Source organism: Microcebus murinus, chromosome 6 (assembly GCF_040939455.1).
Source record: "Microcebus murinus isolate Inina chromosome 6, M.murinus_Inina_mat1.0, whole genome shotgun sequence".
In the NCBI taxonomy this organism is placed as follows: Eukaryota; Metazoa; Chordata; class Mammalia; order Primates; family Cheirogaleidae; genus Microcebus; species Microcebus murinus.
In genome coordinates, this window is record NC_134109.1 from 59,781,817 (window position 1) to 59,804,085 (window position 22,269).

General features: G+C 36.7%; 2 protein-coding genes and 1 non-coding gene across 9 annotated transcripts in view; all 3 read left to right on the plus strand.

Moving 5' to 3' along the window:
* Nucleotides 1-12,064, plus strand: part of BAZ1A (bromodomain adjacent to zinc finger domain 1A) — a 94,333-nt gene extending 82,269 nt beyond the window's left edge. For 2 of the 6 annotated variants that reach the window (XM_076004092.1, XM_076004097.1), the window contains 8 exons: nucleotides 64-90; nucleotides 2,578-2,667; nucleotides 5,641-5,888; nucleotides 5,973-6,196; nucleotides 7,275-7,747; nucleotides 8,563-8,705; nucleotides 10,549-10,636; nucleotides 11,072-12,064. In XM_076004092.1, the coding sequence (XP_075860207.1) occupies nucleotides 64-90; nucleotides 2,578-2,667; nucleotides 5,641-5,888; nucleotides 5,973-6,196; nucleotides 7,275-7,747; nucleotides 8,563-8,705; nucleotides 10,549-10,636; nucleotides 11,072-11,268 (1,490 nt within the window). In that variant the 3' untranslated portion in view covers nucleotides 11,269-12,064. The remainder of the gene's footprint in view (nucleotides 1-63; nucleotides 91-2,577; nucleotides 2,668-5,640; nucleotides 5,889-5,972; nucleotides 6,197-7,274; nucleotides 7,748-8,562; nucleotides 8,706-10,548; nucleotides 10,637-11,071) is intronic. The other 4 variants (XM_076004095.1, XM_076004096.1, XM_076004094.1 and 1 more) reach the window with 3 other exon arrangements.
* Nucleotides 1-22,269, plus strand: part of SNX6 (sorting nexin 6) — a 334,434-nt gene that overhangs the window by 171,550 nt on the left and 140,615 nt on the right. The gene's annotated exons all lie outside the window — the stretch shown is intronic.
* On the plus strand, nucleotides 17,641-17,773 carry LOC142871794 (small nucleolar RNA SNORA11). Its single transcript, XR_012919981.1, has one exon. It is a non-coding gene; the product is annotated as a small nucleolar RNA SNORA11 (small nucleolar RNA).

Below are 22,269 nucleotides of genomic sequence, written 5' to 3' on the forward strand. Positions count from 1 at the left end.
TTAAATAATTATTTTATTTGATGTTACTTTGTTGACTAATAAGAGCAAATTTTTCATAAATAGACAATGCTGCCAGAGCAATTTTGGAATGTAAGTATATTTGTAAAATGTCTATTTTTTAAATTGAAAAGTTTGTGGCCAATATCTCATTGTCTAAGCTTATTCATATTTTTATAAATTGATATTCCACCATGAGCTTAATAACTCACTTGTCAAATTGAAAGTAGCAGTTGTAAGAAATAAAATATGTGTATACACAGCTCACAGAGATATTAGAGTTCATATTTGCTGTATCACTGTTATTTCCTAGTCTTCAGTATTTCTTAGTATTTTCTTTGTCAACATCCAATTATGTATTCAAAGGATCTCTCTGTATTATTTCTTACAACCACATGTAAATTTACAATGACCTCAATTAAATGTTATTTGTAAATCATGTAGCTTATTAAATATAATATCTTGCTACTCCTGATTTAGGACAAAACACAATTCTGATGATTCTTCCACTTCTCAAATGTCCATAAAAGTTGTTGTTTTATAAGTTCAAGAGGGAAAAAGATCAAATTAGTTGTTTAATGTGTCTGTATTTTCATCTGTACATTTCATTAAATATTTAGACAAAGAAAAAGCTTGACACTGGGAAGCAACTCATATCTAGTAGGTTATATGAGAGCCACAGCATTCCTTATGCTGGTTTGTATACTGTAGTTTTATTTTTCATTTTTTTAAAAGGTGGGATGAGGTTCAATTTCGTTTTTGTTTGTTTTTTTTTCCTGGTGACAGAGTCTCACTCTGACACCCTGGGTAAAGCGCACTGGCATCATCATAGCTCACTGCAACCTTAAATTCCTGAGCTCAGGGGATCCTCCTGCCTCAGCCTCCCCAGTAGCTGGCACTACAGGCACGTACTACAATAGCTGACTAATTTTTCTATTTTAAGTAAAGATGGGGTCATGCTCTTGCTCAGGCTGGTCTTAAACTCCTGAGCCCAAGGGATCCTCTTGCCTTGGCCTCCCAGAGTGCTAGGATTTTACAGGTGCAAGCCACTGCACCCAGCCAGTATACAGTAGTTTTAGAGCATTCATTTCATCCCAAAGGATATAAAAGAAAGCAACTTTGGCCGGGCGCGGTGGCTCACGCCTGTAATCCTAGCACTCTGGGAGGTCAAGGCAGGTGGATTGCTCGAGGTCAGGAGTTCGAAACCACCCTGAGCAAGAGCGAGACCCCGTGTCTACTATAAATACAAAGAAATTAATTGGCCAACTAATATATATAGAAAAAATTAGCCGGGCATGGTGGCACATGCCTGTAGTCCCAGCTACTTGGGAGACTGAGGCAGGAAGATTGCTTGAGCCCAGGAGTTTGAGGTTGCTGTGAGCTAGGCTGACGCCATGGCACTCACTCTAGCCTGGGCAACAAAGCGAGACTCTGTCTCAAAAAAAAAAAAAAAAAAAAGCAACTTTAATTTGTGATCCTAAGAAATAAGTAAAATAATAAAAGTTCAGTTTATTTTACTTTAGTGGTAAATGTTTATGAAAGTCAAATATTAATCATTTGTAACACAGTTATTACCATCTACCATTGCTGCTCCTTAAAAGTTAATAGAAATAACTGACGTCTGTAGCACTCTACTTTAAAGTCTTTTAAATAGACCTTTTAAAGGTCTATTTTGAGTAGTGGGACAGCAGGAGATAGTCTAAATATTTGAAGCAAAGTAATCAAGAATATCTTTTATCTGGAAGACAAAAAGAGGTTTTACTCTATTAATGTTAGAGATAGAATATATATTCAAATTCTCCACTTACCTGGTATTTCAACATAAGAAATTAATCATAGTAGGGACTTCCCCAATTTAGCTTCAGGGATTATTTCAAGTTCTTGAGGAAGCAAGTAAGAAATAAAAATTCAAGCTTGACATGGTAGCTCATGCCTATAATCCCAGTACCTTGGGAGGCTGAGGCAGGAGGATCACTTGAGCCCAGGAGTTCAAGACCAGCCTGAGCAACACAACAAGACCCTTTCTCTACAAAAAATAAAAATTAGCTGGGCATGGTAGTATGCACCTGCAGTCCCAGCTACTCGGGAGGCTGATGCAGGAAGATCACTTGAGCCCAGGAGTATGAAGCTGCAGTGATCTCTAATTGCACTACTGCAGTCCAGCTTGGGCAACAGAGCAAGACCATGTCTCTTTAAAAAAGAAAAAGGCCGGCGTGGCTCATGCCTGTAATCCTAGCACTCTGGGAGGCTGAGAAGGGAGGATCACTCAAGGTCAGGAGTTGAAAAAACAAAAAGAGGGAAAGAAAGGGAAAGGGAAGGAAAGAAAAGAAAGAAAAAAGGAATTCTACTTATGTTCCACTTTTCCTAATAGATCCCTTTTATTATAGCCATTAATCACATTAATAAAACTAATCTTTTTTCATTTGGAGAAGATAAATATGTTTTGATTAATTGCTTTAGGTAGATGTAAGAGTGTTTGTTTAGGTTGATAATTTCCTCATTTATAAAGTCATACTTATGGTAAAACCCTTAAGCTATGAAAAAAAATCTTCAACTAACTTTATATCAATTTGAAATTAGGTAACACAGAAATTAATAAAGATCAAAAGGGAGATAGAAAGAAAAAGGACAAGAAAAAGAGAGAGGAAGATCAATCTAGTGTGAGAGATGGTAAATTTTTAACTTTTTAAAGAAATTTGTGTTTTGCCTTTTTAAAGAATTATAATTTTACTTTCTATATTACTGAATATTGATTTGCATATTTAGCTTTTGAAGGGGACCCTTGGATTTGATTTTTTGGAAGGGAATGGGCTTGGGAGCAAGCTTATAAAATATCATCTTCCTACTGTTTTCCTTTCTACATTTACATTTCAAACCTCAGCTAATCAAACTCTTCTAAATTGGCATACACAAAGTTGACATTGGTGAATCTTAGTATCCTTAGCTATTAATGAAAAGAATGAACAGCCGTGGAATTTATGTTTACTTATTTCACATAAAGTATTCACACTTTTTTTTTTTTTTTTTTTTTTTTTTACTCACATGGAGAGCCCTAAGAGTTTTTGTTTTGTCCCTTAGAGAAGCCTATATTTTATGGTCATATGGATTACTGTGTAGTGGCTATTGAACAGTATGAAATTTCCTAGTGTAACATTTGATCTTATGACTCTACCAATATTTTATATTAGTAAGATGCTTTTAATTAGTAATTTCTTAAGGAATTTATCTATGCTAGCATAGTGGAAAATAAAAGAGAAACAAGACATTTTCTGCTGTTGACAGAAGTACAATCTGGAAAAAAGGCAAAGTTTAAGATAAGAAAACAACAGAAAAATGGAATCAGTTGTGTATACTGTTCTTTACTTATATACAAAAATAGAAAATATACATATCCATTATGGACTAGAATAAGAATTGGGCCTTGAGCTACTACTGGTTCAATTTTCTTAAAACACCTCTTTGATGAAATCTCATGGTGTTTCACCAACTTTTGATTTAAAAACCATTCAAACTGACTTCCAAGGGTCTGAAAATTCTTCATATTTTGTCTTTTTCTCCACTCTTTTTACATTGACTTCTGCAACCTTATTTCTTGCCATTGCCTATGAGAATGCTTTCTGATTTATCCAGGAAAATTTCTTCATGATCTTCAAACTAGCATTTCTTGCTGCCTCCTTCCTTGGAGGTCCTGCTCAAGCCAGAACTTTTCATGAAGCCTTATATTAGGAAAACTAAGATAAGTAAAAAGCTAACAGTGAATGAGAGGGCAGAAATAAATTAAATGCATTTATATGGACTGTACCTTCCAATTAAAGTTTAGAGGCAGACTGTATTAAAAATAGAAAATCATCCAGTTTAATACTATCTACAAAAGATACATCTAAAACAAAAAGGCATAGAAAGATAAAGATGGAAAAGTACTATCTGGTCTACATTCTGGTCTACATGCCTTTATATTTATTTCCTCCTTCACTAATATTTTTCTTCAGCTTTGAAGAGCCAGTTGACCCATCCATTGAGTTTTCCCCTCTCCCATTAGTTATTAAACTCAATAATTACAAGTTTTATTTGATTCTTTTTCATACTACCTGATTATTTATTCATATTTTTAACTCTTATTTCCTAAAACATACTAAGCATAATTATTTTATATTCTGTGTCTACTTCTAATATCTGAAGTCTTTATGAATTTGATTCTGCTGGCTATCACTCACAGCGTTTTGTTCCTACATGTGCCTTGTGGGTTTTTGCTTAACTCTTATTCCTCAGATTTGATCTATGGAAATGTCTTCAGAGAGAATTTGCAAAGATTTGTATTAATATTTGTTCCTGCCATTCACGTGAGGTCACTACCAATCCTAGACCACTAAAATCTTAGCCTGTGTTTTTTTCAGGTTTTAAACTTGTTGAGGCTTTGCTTATAGTTATAGATTCTTGGGGTAAATTTATTTCCCCCTTCTACCCAACACCAAGGTCCAGGTGTGTAGATTTCCTGCTCTCCCTTTCTTTTTGGGTAGTACCCTTTTCCACTCTGATGCTTGAAGGAGTAGCCTTTTGAGGTCTTAGCTTTCGAGAGGGACTTACCACCTTGGGTGGTCCCAAGGTTTCATGTCCTGTCTCTTACCCTGTCCAGCAGTCAAACAGGAACTTAAGGTCCACTGTGGTTTGGCAAAACTCTTGCTTTATGGTTTTAACTCATTATGTATATCTTTACTTTCCCAGCTGTACTAAGCATACCTTGAAGATAGGGACCATAAAATAAACTTGTTTCTTATCTCTAAAGTGCTGCACATAGGGGGAATTATTAATATATAATGCAGGAATAATGATAATAATATCATTTACTCTATGACAGGTACGTTATATGCCTTGTGTGTATGATCTCATTTAATGGTCCCAACCACCTTCAAAGGTAGATACTATCCACTTATTACTACTGAGGAGCTTGAGACACAAAGGAATTGAGTAACTTTTTCTTAGAGATAGAAGACAATGTAGTTGGTATTTGTACACAATTTATAAATTTAATAATAGCCTTATTGAGATAAAATTCACATGTCATAAAATTTGCCCTTTTAAAGTATCAAATATAAGGGTTTTTATTATATTCACAGTTGGTACAGCCATCACCACCCTCTAATTTCAGAACATTATCATCAGCCCCAAAAGAAACTTCATATATGTTTGATACTTAAGTTAGAGAGCAGTCCATCTTTTACATGAAAATGAAGAAGTAACATCCTTGATTAAAATGAAGTGTAACCTGTAATCATATTTAGCCAGTTTTCTAAATTGGATTAAGATTTGATACAAAGACCAGATTAAGAACACATTGCCTAAGTTATTTTTCTCTTTTAACTATTGAAATCCATTAGCATTTGATTTATGGATTTAAGTAATTCCTCATGTTAAACAATATGTGGCTTAGCAAATATTTTACATGAGATTTTGTTGTTGCTGTTGTTAGCAATCATGGCCTACCAAAACGTGAGATTTTTGTTTTTAATGTCAACATAGTCTTTTGATTAAGTATCAGAAGAGAAAAAAATGTAAAATCTAACATGTTTAAACTGCCAAGAAAATAGTTCTAGGACATGTCTAGTTTTGCCTAAAAACTTTAGTCACTTTCCCTTTTCATTTAAGATTCCAGTGACAGTGGGCGTTCTTATAAAACAGTCCTGGACCGTTGGAGAGAGTCTCTCCTTTCCTCTGCTAGTCTATCCCAAGTTTTTCTTCACCTATCCACCTTGGATCGTAGCGTGATATGGTCTAAATCTATACTGAATGCTCGTTGCAAGATATGCCGAAAGAAGGGTGATGCTGAAAACATGGTTCTTTGTGATGGCTGTGATCGAGGTCATCATACCTACTGTGTTCGACCAAAGCTCAAGGTATTTTTTCTTCTACTTTTCAGAATCAAGACAGTGGGATTTTGAGTGATAGATGATTAATGATCATTTATGTGTTTTGTTAAGACTGTACCCGAAGGAGACTGGTTTTGTCCAGAATGTCGACCAAAGCAACGTTCTAGAAGACTCTCCTCTAGACAGAGACCTTCCTTGGAAAGTGATGAAGAAATGGAAGACAGCATGGAAGATGAGGATGGTGAAGTTGATGATGATGATGAAGGTCAAAGTGAGGATGAGGAGTATGAGATAGAACAAGATGAAGGTGACTCTCAAGAAGAGGAGGAAGTCAGGTAAGCCCTAACATGCAATGAAATAAGTACGTCTTAGTTAGACAATCTTTTGACTATTCAAATACAAATGGAATAGTTGTGGTCTATAACTTTATAATATATAGTGGCCTGAAGACACCCTTTTTATATATTATAAACATTGAAAAATATTCCCAAAGAGTATTGGTGATTTGGGCAGTCTACAGAGAGAGAACACGCTGTATTTTTTTTATACTCCTCCTGCCACAATAGCATCCAGAAACAACTTCTGTACCATCATATAGCCAAGTATTCTGCATATTCTTAGCAAGCTATGTCACCCAAGCCTAATGAATGGGTTTGGAGCCTGGATATTCCTGCTGTGGCAGCACTGGAAAAAATCTCCTTTTATTTGACTCTTTGTTTCAGGGCTGAAATGAAGAGACATTTATGTCTGGAAGGTAGATTTGGAAAATTCTTGCAAATACTTTAGTAAACTGGAAGTCTGGGTATGTGGGGAGATAGATAAAAGGAGGCTTAATGGGGTCACTTCAGCCTTTTAAATACAATTAAAAGATTAAATCTATTTTTATAATTCACAGTAAGAATCAGAAGATGGCAAAGAGCTTCTTGGCTTGGTATTCAGGAGCCACAGGTTCAAGGCCCACTTCAGTGGTGGCCCTTGGCTGAAACTGTAGGTTACCTCAGTATCAGTGATAATGAAAAGTGATAATCTCTTGTAGCAAAAGGAGACAAAAGAATTGCATTTAAATATTTATCACTCTTTAGTTTTTCAACATGATTCACCAGGTATATTTATTGGTTTTCCTGAGGATTTTTATAGTTTATCATAATTTAGGACTTGATTTTCATGATGATATCCTGGAGTTACCAAGAAAATATTAAATATTCTCTTTGCATTTCAGGGAAATACATGAAGGCTCATTTTAGATTTCCATGAAAACTTGTTGGCTTTTAAGTTTAGGGAATTGAGTCTAGGATAAGTTTCAGTTATACAGAAAATTTATTTACAACTCATTGGCTGAACAAGGAGAATAGAGTTAATCATACATTCATCATTGTTCTATACAATAATCATGTTTTCTAACAATATTTATAGCGCATCGAAACGAAGAAGACCACAAGTTAGATTGCCAATTAAAGCAAGAGGGAGACTTAGCTCTTCTTTCTCAAGTCGTGGCCAACGACAAGATTCTGGAAGATACCCTTCAAGGAGTCAGCAGAGTACACCCAAGGCAACTGTTTCTTCTAAAACTATTGGTAGAAGCCTAAGAAAGATAAATTCTGCTCCCCCTACAGAAACTAAATCTTTGAGAATTGCCAATCGTTCAACTCGCCACAGTCACGGTCCACTGCAAGCAGATGTATTCGTGGAACTACTTAGTCCTCGCAGAAAACGCAGAAGCAGGAGAAGTGCTAATAATACACCAGAAAATAGTCCCAACTTCCCTAACTTCAGAGTCATTGCCACAAAGTCAAGTGAAGTTCAGTCAAGATCTTTAAGTGTTGCTTCAAAACTTTCTCTCCAAGATAGTGAATCCAAGAGAAGATGCAGGAAAAGACAATCTACAGGTATGAAGAAGTCTAATTTAAACTCTTCTGTACCTAAGAAAATTAAATAATTTGGAAATACTGAATATTGAGATACTTTAGGTCATTTTTTAAAAGGCTGTCACTAAGATATATGGAGTTATCAGGAAGCAACCTAAAACATAATACCCACCTAAAGCATAATACTCATTGAAGGGGCACCCATTTTGGGAATAAAGGTAAATTATGTTACTGGTCTTTCAACTGGTGTAGCAGGATGATATAATAAATCTGCAAATGGTGCTGTGTTTTAAATGGAGATATTTGGATAGTTTTTGAACAGTCTCAGTGTAAACCATAACATATTTTATTCTGTCACACTTTCTCTCCCTCAAAACACACATTCATGATTACCTAAATAAGCTACATTAGGTTATTAATAGGGTTCCCGTATGAAATACTGGATTGGGGGGGGAGGGGAGTGGGGCTGGGTTGGGGATAGTAATATTTTTAGGGAGTGGTCAGCAGCTATCTTTTAATTCTGATTTTTGTTTATAGTAATCTTTATTCTTAATCTCTTTATTATCCTTTCTCGTCAGTGCTGTTCCTTTTTTTAATGTCAGTAGTAATAAAAGTGATATTTTTTTAAAAATGAATGTTTTTAGTCAGAAATTTTTAAGATCAAAAAGGAAATATTTGTTTCAGATTTTTCTCTCAGAAAATAAGTTAACATCTCAGTAAATAAGGTCTCTGAATCTTCATTTTTGAATTTGATTTTTATTTATATGTACTGTTAGCTTATGGTGATCAAATATTTTGCTTTCTTATCATATAAAATGTTTTAATTATTTATTCAGAGTCATCTCCTGTGACACTGAGTCGAAGGAGTTCCGGCCGACAGGGAGGAGTTCATGAACTGTCCGCCTTTGAACAACTTGTTGTGGAATTGGTACGACATGATGACAGCTGGCCTTTTTTGAAACTGGTTTCTAAAATCCAGGTAATAACAGTATCAGACTTTATAAATTGTGTTCATGTATATTTTCTGATTGATTTAGTCTTCACGGCAACTTTGAGATAGTCAAAATACCTATTACTGTCTTCTTTAAAAAAAAACAAACACTTAGAAAGTTGTTACTATATTGAAAACAATGGAGCTAGAAAGCACAGTGTCCTGGCCGGGCAGAGTGGCTCATACCTGTAATCCTAGCACTTTGGGAGGCAGAGGTAAGAAGATTGCTTGAGGCCAGGAATTCAGTACTAGCCTGGGCAACATAATGAGACCCCATCTCTACAAAAAATAGAAAAATTTAGTTGAGTGTGGTGGCAGGTATTCCAGGCGAGGCTGAGGTAGGAGGATCGTTTGAGACCGGGGCTTAGCGGTTGTAGTGAGCTATGATCAGGCCACTGCACTCTATCTAGCCTGGGCAGTAGAATGAGACTGTCTCAGAAAAAAAAAGAAAGCATAGTTTCTTCCATCCCTTCTAATTCTGTGACTGATTCTTTATAAATGACAGTGTGTTGAAATGACCTCACTGCTTTTGTTCTGTGTAATGAATATGAATAGAGTTAATTCAATTGAGTACCAGTAATGATATTTCTCTTATGTAAAATAATGGTTCTCAAACTCTAGTATGCATCAGATCATTGGAGGACTTACTAAAATACAGATTCCTGAGCCCCACCCCAGAGTTTTTGATTCATTAGATATGGGATGATGTCCAACCATTTGTATTTCTGACAAGTCCCCTGATGATGCTAATCCTGGTCCAGAGACCACACTTTGAGAAATACTGATATAAAAGATAGGTATTCTTAGAGAACAGCGATATCCTAACCTAACCTATCCTAACCTAACTTAGGGATATGAGATGGTACTGTCGTTATTTAATATATGTATGGCAGAATGTGATGTGCTATGTAACAGAGATAAAACAGTGTTATACTACTGTAATAAAAGTTATGGTATTACAGAAGCAGAGAAGATAAAAGATTGATTTGAACATTTTAGAGAGAGGAAATAACAGGAATTAGAAAGTTTTTGGCTGGGCGCAGTGGCTTATGCTTGTAATCGCAGCATTTTGGGAGGCCAAGGCAAGAGGATTGCTTGAACCCAGAAGTTTGAGACCATCCTGGGCAACATAGCAAGAACCTATCTCTACAAAACTTTTTTTAATATAAAAAGAAAAAAAATTTGATGGAAGAACTACTTGGACTGGTCACTGAAGAAAGATAGAATTTCAACAGGGAGAACTGGAAAAAGGGTGGTTCAGGAAAAGGGGGCCTATAAGTTAAATACTCAGAAATGAGAGCATGGAGAATGGTAGATGAAGAAGTGACATTATTACAATTCTGCTTTGAGCTTTCTAGAGCAAGAATGTGAGAATTAATAAATAATTAATCTAAAAAAGTTAAATCTTAGTTTGACTCATTTGACTCATTCTTCCTGGGTAGTTTTTGTCCTGAATTCAAGCTTTGTTACATTTATTTCTGATTACAAATATAATAATGCTCATTAAAGAAATTTTTTTCTTTGATTACAGTGACAAATTTTTATATATGTATGTATGTGTGTGTATCTGCCTATGCAGAGAGGGGGAGAGAGCCATGAACAAGACCATAATTTTTTTCTTTTCACAATAAATTATTAACATCTTTAATGGTATCAAATAGGCTTCCACCATATTATAGTGACTGAAAATATATAACATGATTTTAGTGGAATAATAGTATTCAGAGATTAATAATGAGTAGCTTTTAAAATGTAAAGCTTTTATGTATTTGGCCACTTATTCTGATGAAATTTTCTGTATTGAGATACATATATTTGAATTATTTTACAGGTCCCAGACTACTATGACATCATCAAAAAGCCCATTGCCTTAAATATAATTCGTGAAAAAGTGAACAAATGTGAATATAAATTAGCATGTAAGTAATTTATGTTTTTCCTAGATAATCATTTTTTTTAACAAGATACAGGCTGTTTTGTTTTAAAGGATACATGTTAATGTAGTTGTGAGGGTGGCATCCCAAGAGGTCCCTAAAACACTCATTAGTGTATATGGAGGTGAAAGATAGATTAGGATCGAATGAGTTAAAGATATTTATTAAAAGAGATTCTTTATAATTACATAATATATTAACATATAATTACCTAATTGCATAGTTTCACTAAAATAGTTTTAAGGTATTTATAGTTAAAACAACTTGAAGCTTCAGTTCTGCCACCTTGTTTCAGACTCATCTTTTCTAAAGAAAAAAGTGGGCTTCCATTTTCTTAATGAAGTTTCCAGATATGATACAAATAAAAATTATAATTTATGTATTTGCATTCTAATCTTTTTTGCTTCTTTTCCTCTCTAGCTGAGTTTATTGATGATATTGAGTTAATGTTTTCGAACTGCTTTGAATACAACCCTCGTAACACAAGTGAAGCAAAAGCTGGAACTAGGCTTCAAGCATTTTTTCATATTCAGGCTCAAAAGCTTGGACTCCATGTCACACCCAGTAATGTGGATCAAGTTAGCACACCACCGGCTGTAAAAAAGTCACGAATCTAATTTTGTCCTTCTAAAGGATGTATTTGAGGAAAAACAAATTGTTCATGAAAATGGAACATTAAATCATGCTCTAAAGCAGACATATGTATAAAGCAATAACAACGGATTGACCACGTTGAAATGTGGCCTGCACTATATTCTCAATTTTAATATTAAGCACTCAGGAGAATGTAGGAAAGATTTCCTTTGCTACAGTTTTGTTCAGTATCTAATAATTTTGATAGATGTATTGGATACAGTACTGGTTTACAGAGGCTTTTGTACATTTTTGAGATCATTCATGTGTCCACATATCTTGGAAACTATTTTTTCACCTATGACTTATTTTGTTATTGACTTTTTAGAAGTTGTGGTATTAAGGGAGATTTATCTACAGATGAGTCTTCTACAATAGCACAGTTTAGAAAAATGTGTATATGTCTAAGAATTGTTTAATGAGCATATTCTTTTCAACACTACACATGAATGAATCTAATTTTATATCCTTGAAATGCTGTACCAGTGCTGGCTGAAGGTATTAAGTCTGAGTTTATTAATTAGATATTTATTTAGCATTCAAAGTAATTTGTGAATTTGTTTTGTATTTATAAAATTTATACCTGAAAAATGTTCTTTAATTTTTTTAAACCTTTTACTGTGTTCTTGTTTTATTTCTCTAACTTCCTTAATGAGCAATCAAAAACAGGTAACACCCTTCCTTTTCCCTGACAGTTCTTTCAGTTTTACAGAACTGTATTATAAGTTTCTATGTACAACTTTAAGTGTACAAATAAAATGATAACATTTTTTCCAAGAATTCTGAATTTCTGGAATTTTTACAAATCAGAACTGGAAGTTTGCATGTGATAGATACATACCATAGGCACCAGTGTTTTATTGTACTTAAATCTCTGTAACAGTAATTTGCATCTTTTTCTGCCTAAACCCTTGAGGAGTGAGATACAGCTCATCAAAAGCAATAACTTTTTTTTTGAGACAGAGTCTCACTTTGTCACTCAGGCTACAGTACAGTGGTATCATCATAGCTCCCTGCAACCTCAAACCCCTGGGCTCAAGCAATCCTCCTGCCTCAGCCTCTCTAGGAGCTGGGACCACAGGTGTGTACCACCACGACCAGCCAAAAACAGTAACAGTTTACGCATGGATTCTCATTAAAAAGAGGAAAGAAAATTTAGAATATGCTCGCCTAGTTAAGAAACACTCTGGAAATTAAAATATACCTAATATATATGTGTGTATTTTGTTTGTTTTGTTTTGAGACAGGGTCTCGCTTTGTTGCCCAGGCTAGAGAGCAGTGGTATCATTATAAGCTCACTGCAACTTCAAACTCTTGGGCTCAAGGGATCCTTTTCCTCAGCCTCCTCAGTAGCTGGGACTACAGGTGCGCACCACCATACCTGGCTAATTTTTCTTATTTTCATAGAAAAGGGGTCTCGCCATGTAGCTTAAATAAGCTAGTCTCAAACTCCTGATCTCAAGCAATCCTCCCGCCCCGGCCTCCCAAAGTGCTAGGATTACAGGTGTGAGCCATTGCACCCCGCCAGGACCTCAATTTTTTAACAGTGTCTTTTCCTCTTTAGGATGCAAGAGGCAGATGTCACTTCTGTAGGGCTTTTTGGTGGGCAGGAGAGAGAAACTTCCTTCTATTTTCTTATCTGAAAATCTTGAATATATTTAATTAGGTTAGTTTATTTGGCAAGTTACCCCTCTTTTATTTCTTTCTCATATAGTTTGAGATCATCGATTTTTAGATTCTTTGCATAAATATGTTCATATGTATAACTTTTGGTAAATTTGTAATAATTGTATATACCAATAACCAAATTTCTTAGAAAATTTTACTTAATATTTAAATATCAAGGGACAATTCTGAAAATACATTTTAATAGAAAATAAATTATTTGATTATGTAATATTTACTTTTTTATGTTAATAACAAGTAATTTTATATTTCCTTTTCTTCTAGACAATAAACACTAAGAAGGAACTATTTCTGACTGACTACTTGTGGAATTATTTAGTCTGAAAATCAGTCATAAAACTTGCAATCTATATTTATGCCTTGCCTTTCTCAGACTCAGTTAAAGTAATATATTACCTTTCAATATACAAAAATCATCATATCTATAGTAATTAAAACTTTTATATAGCCATGAGGTTAACAGATAAGGGGCATATGTTAGTGGCTGAGAATGTAGTTAACATGACCAAGAAAGCAACCAGGATTATGTGACTCCTACTTTGCTTTCATGTTTTTATTCAAGGAGAAAGGACTACATAATGAAATAGGTGAAACAAAAACATGATTAAGAGAGTACTGGAGTTAAATATGATGACAGAGAGACATTTGTCTCTAAACCCAGATAAATAATATATTCTAAAAACACTTGATTTGTACTTGCAAAAGAGAGTGCCAGAGGGAAAGAAATTAATACATCTTATTATGTGCCAGGCCCTTTAATGCAGTACTTTATAGTCTTTGCACCTAATTATGTGAAATGCTTGTTGTATTAAGTAGGCAGTTCTATGGCCAGGCACAGTGGTTCACACCTATCATCACAGCACAGACCAAGGTGGGAGGATCACTTAAACCCAGGCATTTAAAATCAGCCTGGGATAGTGAGACACCACCCCCCCACCCCCCCACCCCTGTCTACAATAGTACCAACTACTTGGGATGCTGAAGCAGGAGAATTGCTTGATCTCAGGAGCTGGAGGCTGCAGTTAGCTATGATCCCACCACTGCACTCCAGCCTGGGCAACAGAGTAAGACCCTATCTCTTTAAAAAAATAACAAGGCGGAGTGCTGTAATATTTTTGGTATTGTCTCCATTTTTCAGATGAGGTGAAGACTCAGATGGTTTTGTTTGTTTTCAATAAGCAGCATCTTGCTGTGTTGCCCAGGCTGGAATTGAATTGAACTCCTGAGCTCAAGTGATCGTTCACCTCAGCCTCCCGAGTAGCTGGGATTACAGGCGCATACTACTGCACCTGACTGGATTTTTTTTTTTTTAAATACTAGCCCAAGATCACAGAGTCAATGACACCAATTTCTATCTTTCCATTATATCAGGGTATCTCCAGCAAGATGAAACATGCAGGTTTATCTTTGCAAAAAGCATAAAAGGGTAAGCAAACAGGAAAACAGAGAATATATGGTCAGGTATAGTCATATCAGATAATAGTCAAATGTTTGGAAAGATACTCATTGCAAAATGAATGGTATATGATTGTACTCTTTTTTTGGTTCTTTTCCTTTTTATTCCTCGTTTCTAAGGACCTCTGTCCTTATATTCTTTACCTATATGCTCAGAATATATACTGAAGGGTGCACAAGTACTGGAACAGTGCTGTCTTCCAAGCTTTTGATTTAGTTCCCATGTATACTGTTATTTAAACATGCAGAAACACGGGAGAAGCAGTAATTTAATACCTGTGTAACGTTTTGAAGGCCACAGTTCTTCTAATATAGCTCGTTCTCTCATTCATTTTCAGCATGTTAAAATTTTATGTCTTTTTCTAGAGAAAAGGGGATATGGTCAGTTGCACACATGGGAGTACATTGTTTGATTTCAAAAATTTGGTAGAAGGCTTAGATTAATTTCACTAACAAACATGAGGAAGGTTATGCTCTGGCTATATTCCACATTAGCCTTTTATACTCACGTTCAAGGGAGCTTGTGGTATTAAGAGCATTAAAGCAAACCTAGATTAGGGGGGAAAATATAGGAACCTCAGTATACAAGTAATTTACTGGTATACAAATAACTAAGCAAAGATTTAATCCCCATTCCTTACTTTCCTCAATGAATGTTTTGCCTTGGGAGCCAGCAACCCTTTTTATCAAAAAAATTCAAGGCCATGCTACGGTGGCTCATACCTATAATCTTAGCACTCTGGGAGGCTGAGGCAGGAGGATTGCTTGAGCCCAGGAGTTTGTGATTGCAGTGAGCTATCATAGTGCCATTAAATTCTACCCTGGGGCAACTGTGGGAGAGACTGTCTAAAAAAACAAAAATTTTTTGAGAAGATATATTCAAAGTTTAGATGAACAAATCTGTAAACTTTAAGACCATGACTTAAGCCTTTGATTTGGTGATTATTAGAGGTATATTGCTTTTTTCCCCAGTAAAATGAAAATTTTACTACTTATAAAATTAACAAATGGTGGTTTCCAAAAAAAATAGAAAATAATATATATATAAAATAGAAATAAATTTGGTGTGTAATTTTCCAGACTGCTTTCTATACAAGTCCTATTTTAAGCATCTTTTTTCTATTAGTGTAATATATTGTAGATACCTGTATTTGTTTATAAACCATCCAATACTCTATTGTATCTAAGACTCACCTCATTTGGAACCTTTCTCAGATAATCCCAGTCTTGATTTACTTAACCAGTTCTCTGATGACATTTAGATTGTAGAAAATTATAATCTCCTTGGGATATTTTGACTAACTCCTATAATTAACTCATGTAAGTAATACTTTTCATGTATATAATAGCTGTTTCTGATCTAATGACCTGAGAGTAGCAAACTAAAAATGGATAATGAGGCAGCGTAGCATTTTTCCAGCTAATAGTCATTTGATTTTAAATGTTTCCCTGCCTTAGCTTCTGTGACTGATATTTCTTTGCCTGATCCTACACCCTTTTCACTGTTCAATCCACAGTCCTCTAGCACAGGGCTTGCCAAACTTTCTGTAAAGGTCCAGGTAGAAAATATTTAAAGCTTTGCCAGCCATCTATCTCCATTTTAGCTATTCAACTTTGCCATTGTAGTGTGAAAGCAGCCATAGACAATACATAAACTATTGGGTATGGCTGTTACAGTAACACTGTATTTGCAGAAACAAGTGGAAGGCCAGATTTGGCCTGTAGGCTGTAGTTTGCTGATCTCTGATTTGGAATAAATAATAAAGATAATTTAAAGATTGTATTGAAGAACTCTTAATTCCTTTCACTAGTTCTTGCTCTAGCTACTGAAGGTTGGGATTTGGCCACGCATGCTGGCTCATGCCTGTAATCCTCCCACTTTGGAATACTGAAGTGGGAGGATTGCTTGAGGCTACAAATTGGAGATTAGCCTGGGCAACATAACGAGACCCTGTCCCTACAAAAAATTTTTAAGATTAGCTGGGCATGGTGGCACACATCTGTAAAACCAGCTACTTGGAAAGGTTGAGGCAGGAAGATCACCTGAGCCCAGGAGTTCGAGGCTGCAGTGATCTGTGATCGTGCCAGTACACTCCAGCCTGGGTGACAGAGCGAGACCCTGACTCTTAAAAAATAAAGTTGGGATCCACCCATACTCTTCGTCTTTGGTTCTCCTTTATTCTAAGACTACGTAAAGTCCTTGAACAATCTCATACACTCCCACAGCTAAACTTAACTATGGACTTCCACTTCTATCCATGAAGGAGGAGTTGGTACAGGATTTGACATCCTTCTGGAAACAACTAAAATACTGGACAAAATATATCAATGAACTCTGGACAATTGGCAGTTTAGGACTGTAATCACTGCGAGATCTCCCTGCTACTAGAGTTAATCTTCCTAAATAACAAAAGTAAGCAACTCAATTTCCCATTTCTAAAATTCCTTTCCCTATTACCTACAATGGCATTAACACAGCCTGCATGATCTGACACCATTCTGTCAGGCTCATCTGTCACTTTTCATGACAATATTGATCTCTGTCACACTAGACTCTTGTTTCTCAGATCCTGGGCCTCTTGTAAAACTCCATGCCTTTTCATTTGCTGTGCCTTCAGCCTGAAATGCCTCTCTACCTCCGCTTCATCAGCAGGAAGTGGATAACCTAAAAACTTGTTTAAAACACTCAGAGTTTCTGTTTGGGATGATGAATGACAGTTCTGGAAATGGATGGTCATGATGGTTGCACAACAGCGTGCATATATTCTTAATGCCACTGAATGGTACACTTAAAGATGATTAAAATGGTTTTATGTTGTATATATTTTACCACAATAAATTTTTAAATTATAAACTTTATATTTTTAAGACACCTAGAAATGTTAACTCAAATACTACGAGCATCTGATAAATTCGTAGCTAAGTGCACAAAAAAGGATGAGAAACCATTCTGGTAATCACATGAGTTGAAGCTGTGGCTCCCCTGGCTGGGGTACTGTGGGGCTGCCAGCACGAGGAGAGTTGACAGTCAAACCTACAGGGAGACAGGAGATAAGCACTTAGACTCATTCAAGTCACAGTTGAACTGAAAACCCATATAAAGCCAGAGCCCAAATAGGAGTATACCTTTATTTGAAGCGTAGACTAGAAAACAATTTGCCAGTGTGTTGTCCAATTACCTATAAGAAGAAAAATCAACTTTAGAAAGTGGTCCTGGGGTGTGCTCAGAGCAGGGGGCCTGAGGAGTGGCTCCTCTGTTTACAACACACCCAACAGGAATCTCTGGTCTATTGTGACAAAGGGAGGCACAGAACTTGTGGCCTCCCTACAAACAAATGCCCCACACTTGGGGAAAACAGAGAAAAAGAGTAGTCCTTGAGAGATTGGCCAGGGACTCAGAGGGAGGAACAGAGGGCTGAATAAATAGAGCACAGGGGATTTTTAGGGACTTGAAACTATTCTGTATGATACTATAACGATGGTTACATGCCATTATACATTTGTTAAAACCCAACACTCAGAAGTGAAACAAAACACTAATAAATAATCCATAGGTCAAATAGGAAGTGGTCAAATAGGAAGTATTAAGAGAAATAAAAAATACATTAAGGCCGGGCGCTGTGGCTCACGCCTGTAATCCTAGCTCTTGGGAGGCCGAGGCGGGCGGATTGCTCAAGGTCAGGAGTTCAAAACCAGCCTGAGCAAGAGCGAGACCCCGTCTCTATTATAAATAGAAAGAAATCAATTGGCCAACTGATATATATATAAAAAATTAGCTGGGCATGGTGGCACATGCCTGTAGTCCCAGCTACCAGGGAGGCTGAGGCAGAAGGATCGCTCGAGCCCAAGAGTTTGAGGTTGCTGTGAGCTAGGCTGACGCCACGGCACTCACTCTAGCCTGGGCAACAAAGCGAGACTCTGTCTCAAAAAAAAAAAAAAAAAAATACATTAAGCAGAATGAAAATGAAAAAAAAATTTTTTTCCAAGCCCTATGCTTCTTCCCTAATGTTCTCCCTCTATTTCATTTCGACATTTTTCTCTCTAATGTCTAAACTAACTAGGTCAGAGTCTGCAAAGTATGGCATTTGTTTAACTTACTGGGTGGCAGAACGATGCTGTCTCTTAAGGCAAACTAAGAAAAAGGGTCCACCAGTCCAGGCCATTTCTTGACAATTTCTTGGAGGGAAGTTGGCAAACCACAAATCAAAAGAACATCTAGAAACCCATCCTATATAGAAGGCAGGAGGTCTGTAACTAAAGCAATTTATAAGTTGATATGGCTACATCTGGTAGAATTAGAGAAAGAGTGTAGGAAGTTCACATGTGCTAAAAATCCTAGCAGATCAAAGACTCTTAGCTTGAACTCTCCTAGTAGAGCTAGGAGACATCTGCCAGAAACATCTGCTTCAAAAGAAACTCTTAGTCTCCCTAAATGTGCATGTTACTTTGAAGGTAGAAATTCCAAAGGCAGAATCCCTTTTTTCTGTGGGCTTTAAGAATTTCTTAATTGCCAAAAATTATATATATATATCTCTTGTGCTTACAGTCTTTGTAGCAAAAAAACAAAATTGTATATAGCACATGCAACATGTTATTTTGGTTTTTTGAGACAGAGTCTCGCTTTGTTGCCCAGGCTAGAGTGAGTGCCATGGCATCAGCCTAGCTCACAGCAACCTCAAACTCCTGGGCTGAAGCGATCCTCCTGCCTCAGCCTCCCCAAGTAGCTGGGACTACAGGCATGCGCCACCATGCCCGGCTAATTTTTTCTATATATATTAGTTGGCCAATTAATTTCTTTGTATTTATAGTAGACACGGGGTCTCGCTCTTGCTCAGGCTGGTTTCGAACTCCTGACCTCGAGCAATCCGGCCACCTCAGCCTCCCAGAGTGCTAGGATTACAGGCGTGAGCCACTGCGCCTGGCGCAACATAATGTTTTGAAATATGTACGTGTACACAGGCTGAGCACTGTGGTTCATGCCTATAATCCCAGCACTTTGGGAGTCCTAGGTGGAAGGATCACTTGAAGCCAGGAGTTCGAGGCCAGCCTGAGCAACGCAGCAAGACTCCGTCTCCACAAAAAATACAAAAATTAGGCCGGGCGCCTCCCAGAGTGCTAGGATTACAGGCATGAGCAACTGCACCCGGCCTAACATTTTCTAACATATACAAAATTAGATAGCATACTATAATGAACCCTCACCCCTGTACCCATCACCCAGCTTTAACAATTATCAGCTGATGGGCAGTCTTGCTTTTGCCCTTACCCACTCTTTCTCCATATTATTTTGAAGAAAATTACACTCATCACACTATTTCATCTGTAAACACTTCAATATGTCCATGGTACTCAGAAGAAAAACAAACAAACCAAAAAAAAAAAAAAAAACACTTCAATATGTATCTCTACAAGAAAAGGGACCACAATACCATTCATAATTATACCTATAATACTTAAATACTAATGCTTCGATCTTGTCAAATATTCAATCACTATTCAAATAGGAAAGATTACTTGAAAGAGAAGGAGGAAGGGAAGAAAGGGATGGAAGGAAAAAAGGAGTAGAAACCATAAAGGAATAACTTGATAAATTCTACAACATAATTTTTGTTTAGCTTCTTTGCTTAGGACACACCATAAACAAAATGAAAAGACAGTCTGGAGAACAGGAGAAGATATCTGCAACACATAGACAAAGAGTTGGTATACAGAATGTCTAAAGAACTGCTACAAATGAGGAAAAGGAAAATGATCCTACAGAAAATGTCCATAAAGTATATGAACTGGCATAATTAATAATGTTCAGTCTCACTAGTAAAGTGAAGTGACAATTAAAATCATGGCAAAATACTGGTTCACACAGTCAAACCAGCAAAAATTACAGGCATACATTAGTGTTGGCAAGAATGTGATCAGTGGGGGACTCATACACCACTGGTGGGAGTATAAACTGCTACAAACACTTTGGAGAGTAATTTGGTATTTCTAGTGAAGTTGAAATAGTAATTCTGTTTCTAGAGAAACCCCAGGATCTATACAGATGGAGATACGTCTAAAGACATTCACTGTAGCATTGCTTATAGTAATGAGAAACTGAAATATCCCAAATGTCCATAAGCAGGAAATGGATAAACTGGTAAGTTTGCACAGTGAAAATACTACATGGCAATTATTAATTAACTAAATTTAAAGACTCAATGTGGATGAATCTTATTTATTTAATGAAACAGGGTCTCACTATGTTGTCCAGGCTGTTCTTGAATGCTATGGCCTCAAGCAATCCATTCAACCTCCCAGGTAATTGGGATTGGAGGCATGCGCCACTGTGCCCAGCTTGGATGAATTTTAAGGAGTTAGGCACACGGCTGTAGTGAAATGAACGACTTAACATTACACCTGAAGGAACTAGAAAAAGGAGAGCAAAGTAAACCCAAACTTAGCAGATGGAAGGAAATGACAAAGATCAGTGGTGGTGCACGCCTGTATAGTCCCAGCTACTAAGGAGGCTGAGGCAGAAGGATCCCTTGAACCCAGGAGTTTGAGGTTGCAGTGAGCTATGATGTGCAATGGAGCAAGACCTTGTTTCAAAAAATAGACTCAAAAAACAATAGGTATCAACAAAAGATAACATTTAAGAAACCTTTAGCTGGACTAATAAGAAGACTCAAATAAAATTAGAAATAAAAGAGCAGACATTATAACTGATACCACAGAAATAGAAAGGATCATAATAGACTATGAACAATTATATACCAACAATTTAGATAAAAGAATATAATAAAATAAATGAATTTCTAGAAACATACAACCTACCAAGACTGCATCAGGAAGAAATAGAAAATCTGAACAGATGAATAAAGAGAAAGGAGATTAAATCAGTAATAAGATGACTCCCATTAAAGAAAAGTCCAGGACCTGATGGCTTCACTGCTGAATTCTACCAAATGTTTAAAGAAGAACTAATATCAATTCTTCTCAAACTCTTCCCAAAAACTGAAGAAGAGGTCCAAGAGGGCTAATGGCCCTCTAACTATCAAGTCTGTGACAAGCCAAAAGAAGAAAGGGCAGACAGAACACACCTGCTGAGTCAGCTCCTTTTCAGCAGCCTTCTGGAAAGTTCTCTTATCATTGGTAGAGTCGGTCACAAAGCCACATCTCTAATCAGGGAAGCTGGGGGCATAACCTCCTAATAAAATGGAGACTGATGTTTTTCACTGAAAGAGAAGGGGAGAATGGACACTGGTGGCACCAGCAATCTCTGCTCTAGTGGTCACGCCCATTTGAGAGGATAAAAATGGCAAGCAACTTGAAAAGGAGGCATTGTGGGAATAGTGTCCTATCCTTTCCAACTTTAAGTGAGCCCAGAGTCACCAGAGAAGTAGTGGGTCCTTCCACTCCCCACTCTTTAGACAGAGTTTGTAGAATTAGAAACAATTTAAAAACCACTTAAGGCCAGCCAGTGGCTCACGCCTGGAATCCTAGCACTCTAGGAGGCCGAGGCGGGCAGATTGCTCGAGGTCTGGAGTTCGAAACCAGCCTGAGCAAGAGCGAGACCCCGTCTCTACTATAAAGAGAATGAAATTAATTGACCAACTAATATATATAGAAAAAAATCAGCCAGGCATGGTGGCGCATGCCTGTAGTCCCAGCTACTCGGGAGGCTGAGGCAGAAGGATTGCTTGAGCCCAGGAGTTTGAGGTTGCTGTGAGCTAGGCTGACGCCAGGGCACTCACTCTAGCCTGGGCAACAAAGCGAGACTCTGTCTCAAAAAGTAAAATAAAAATAAAATAAGCCACCTCTGCTTTGGTTATTGATTGGTCTCTAACTGCCTTGGGGCAAAATTG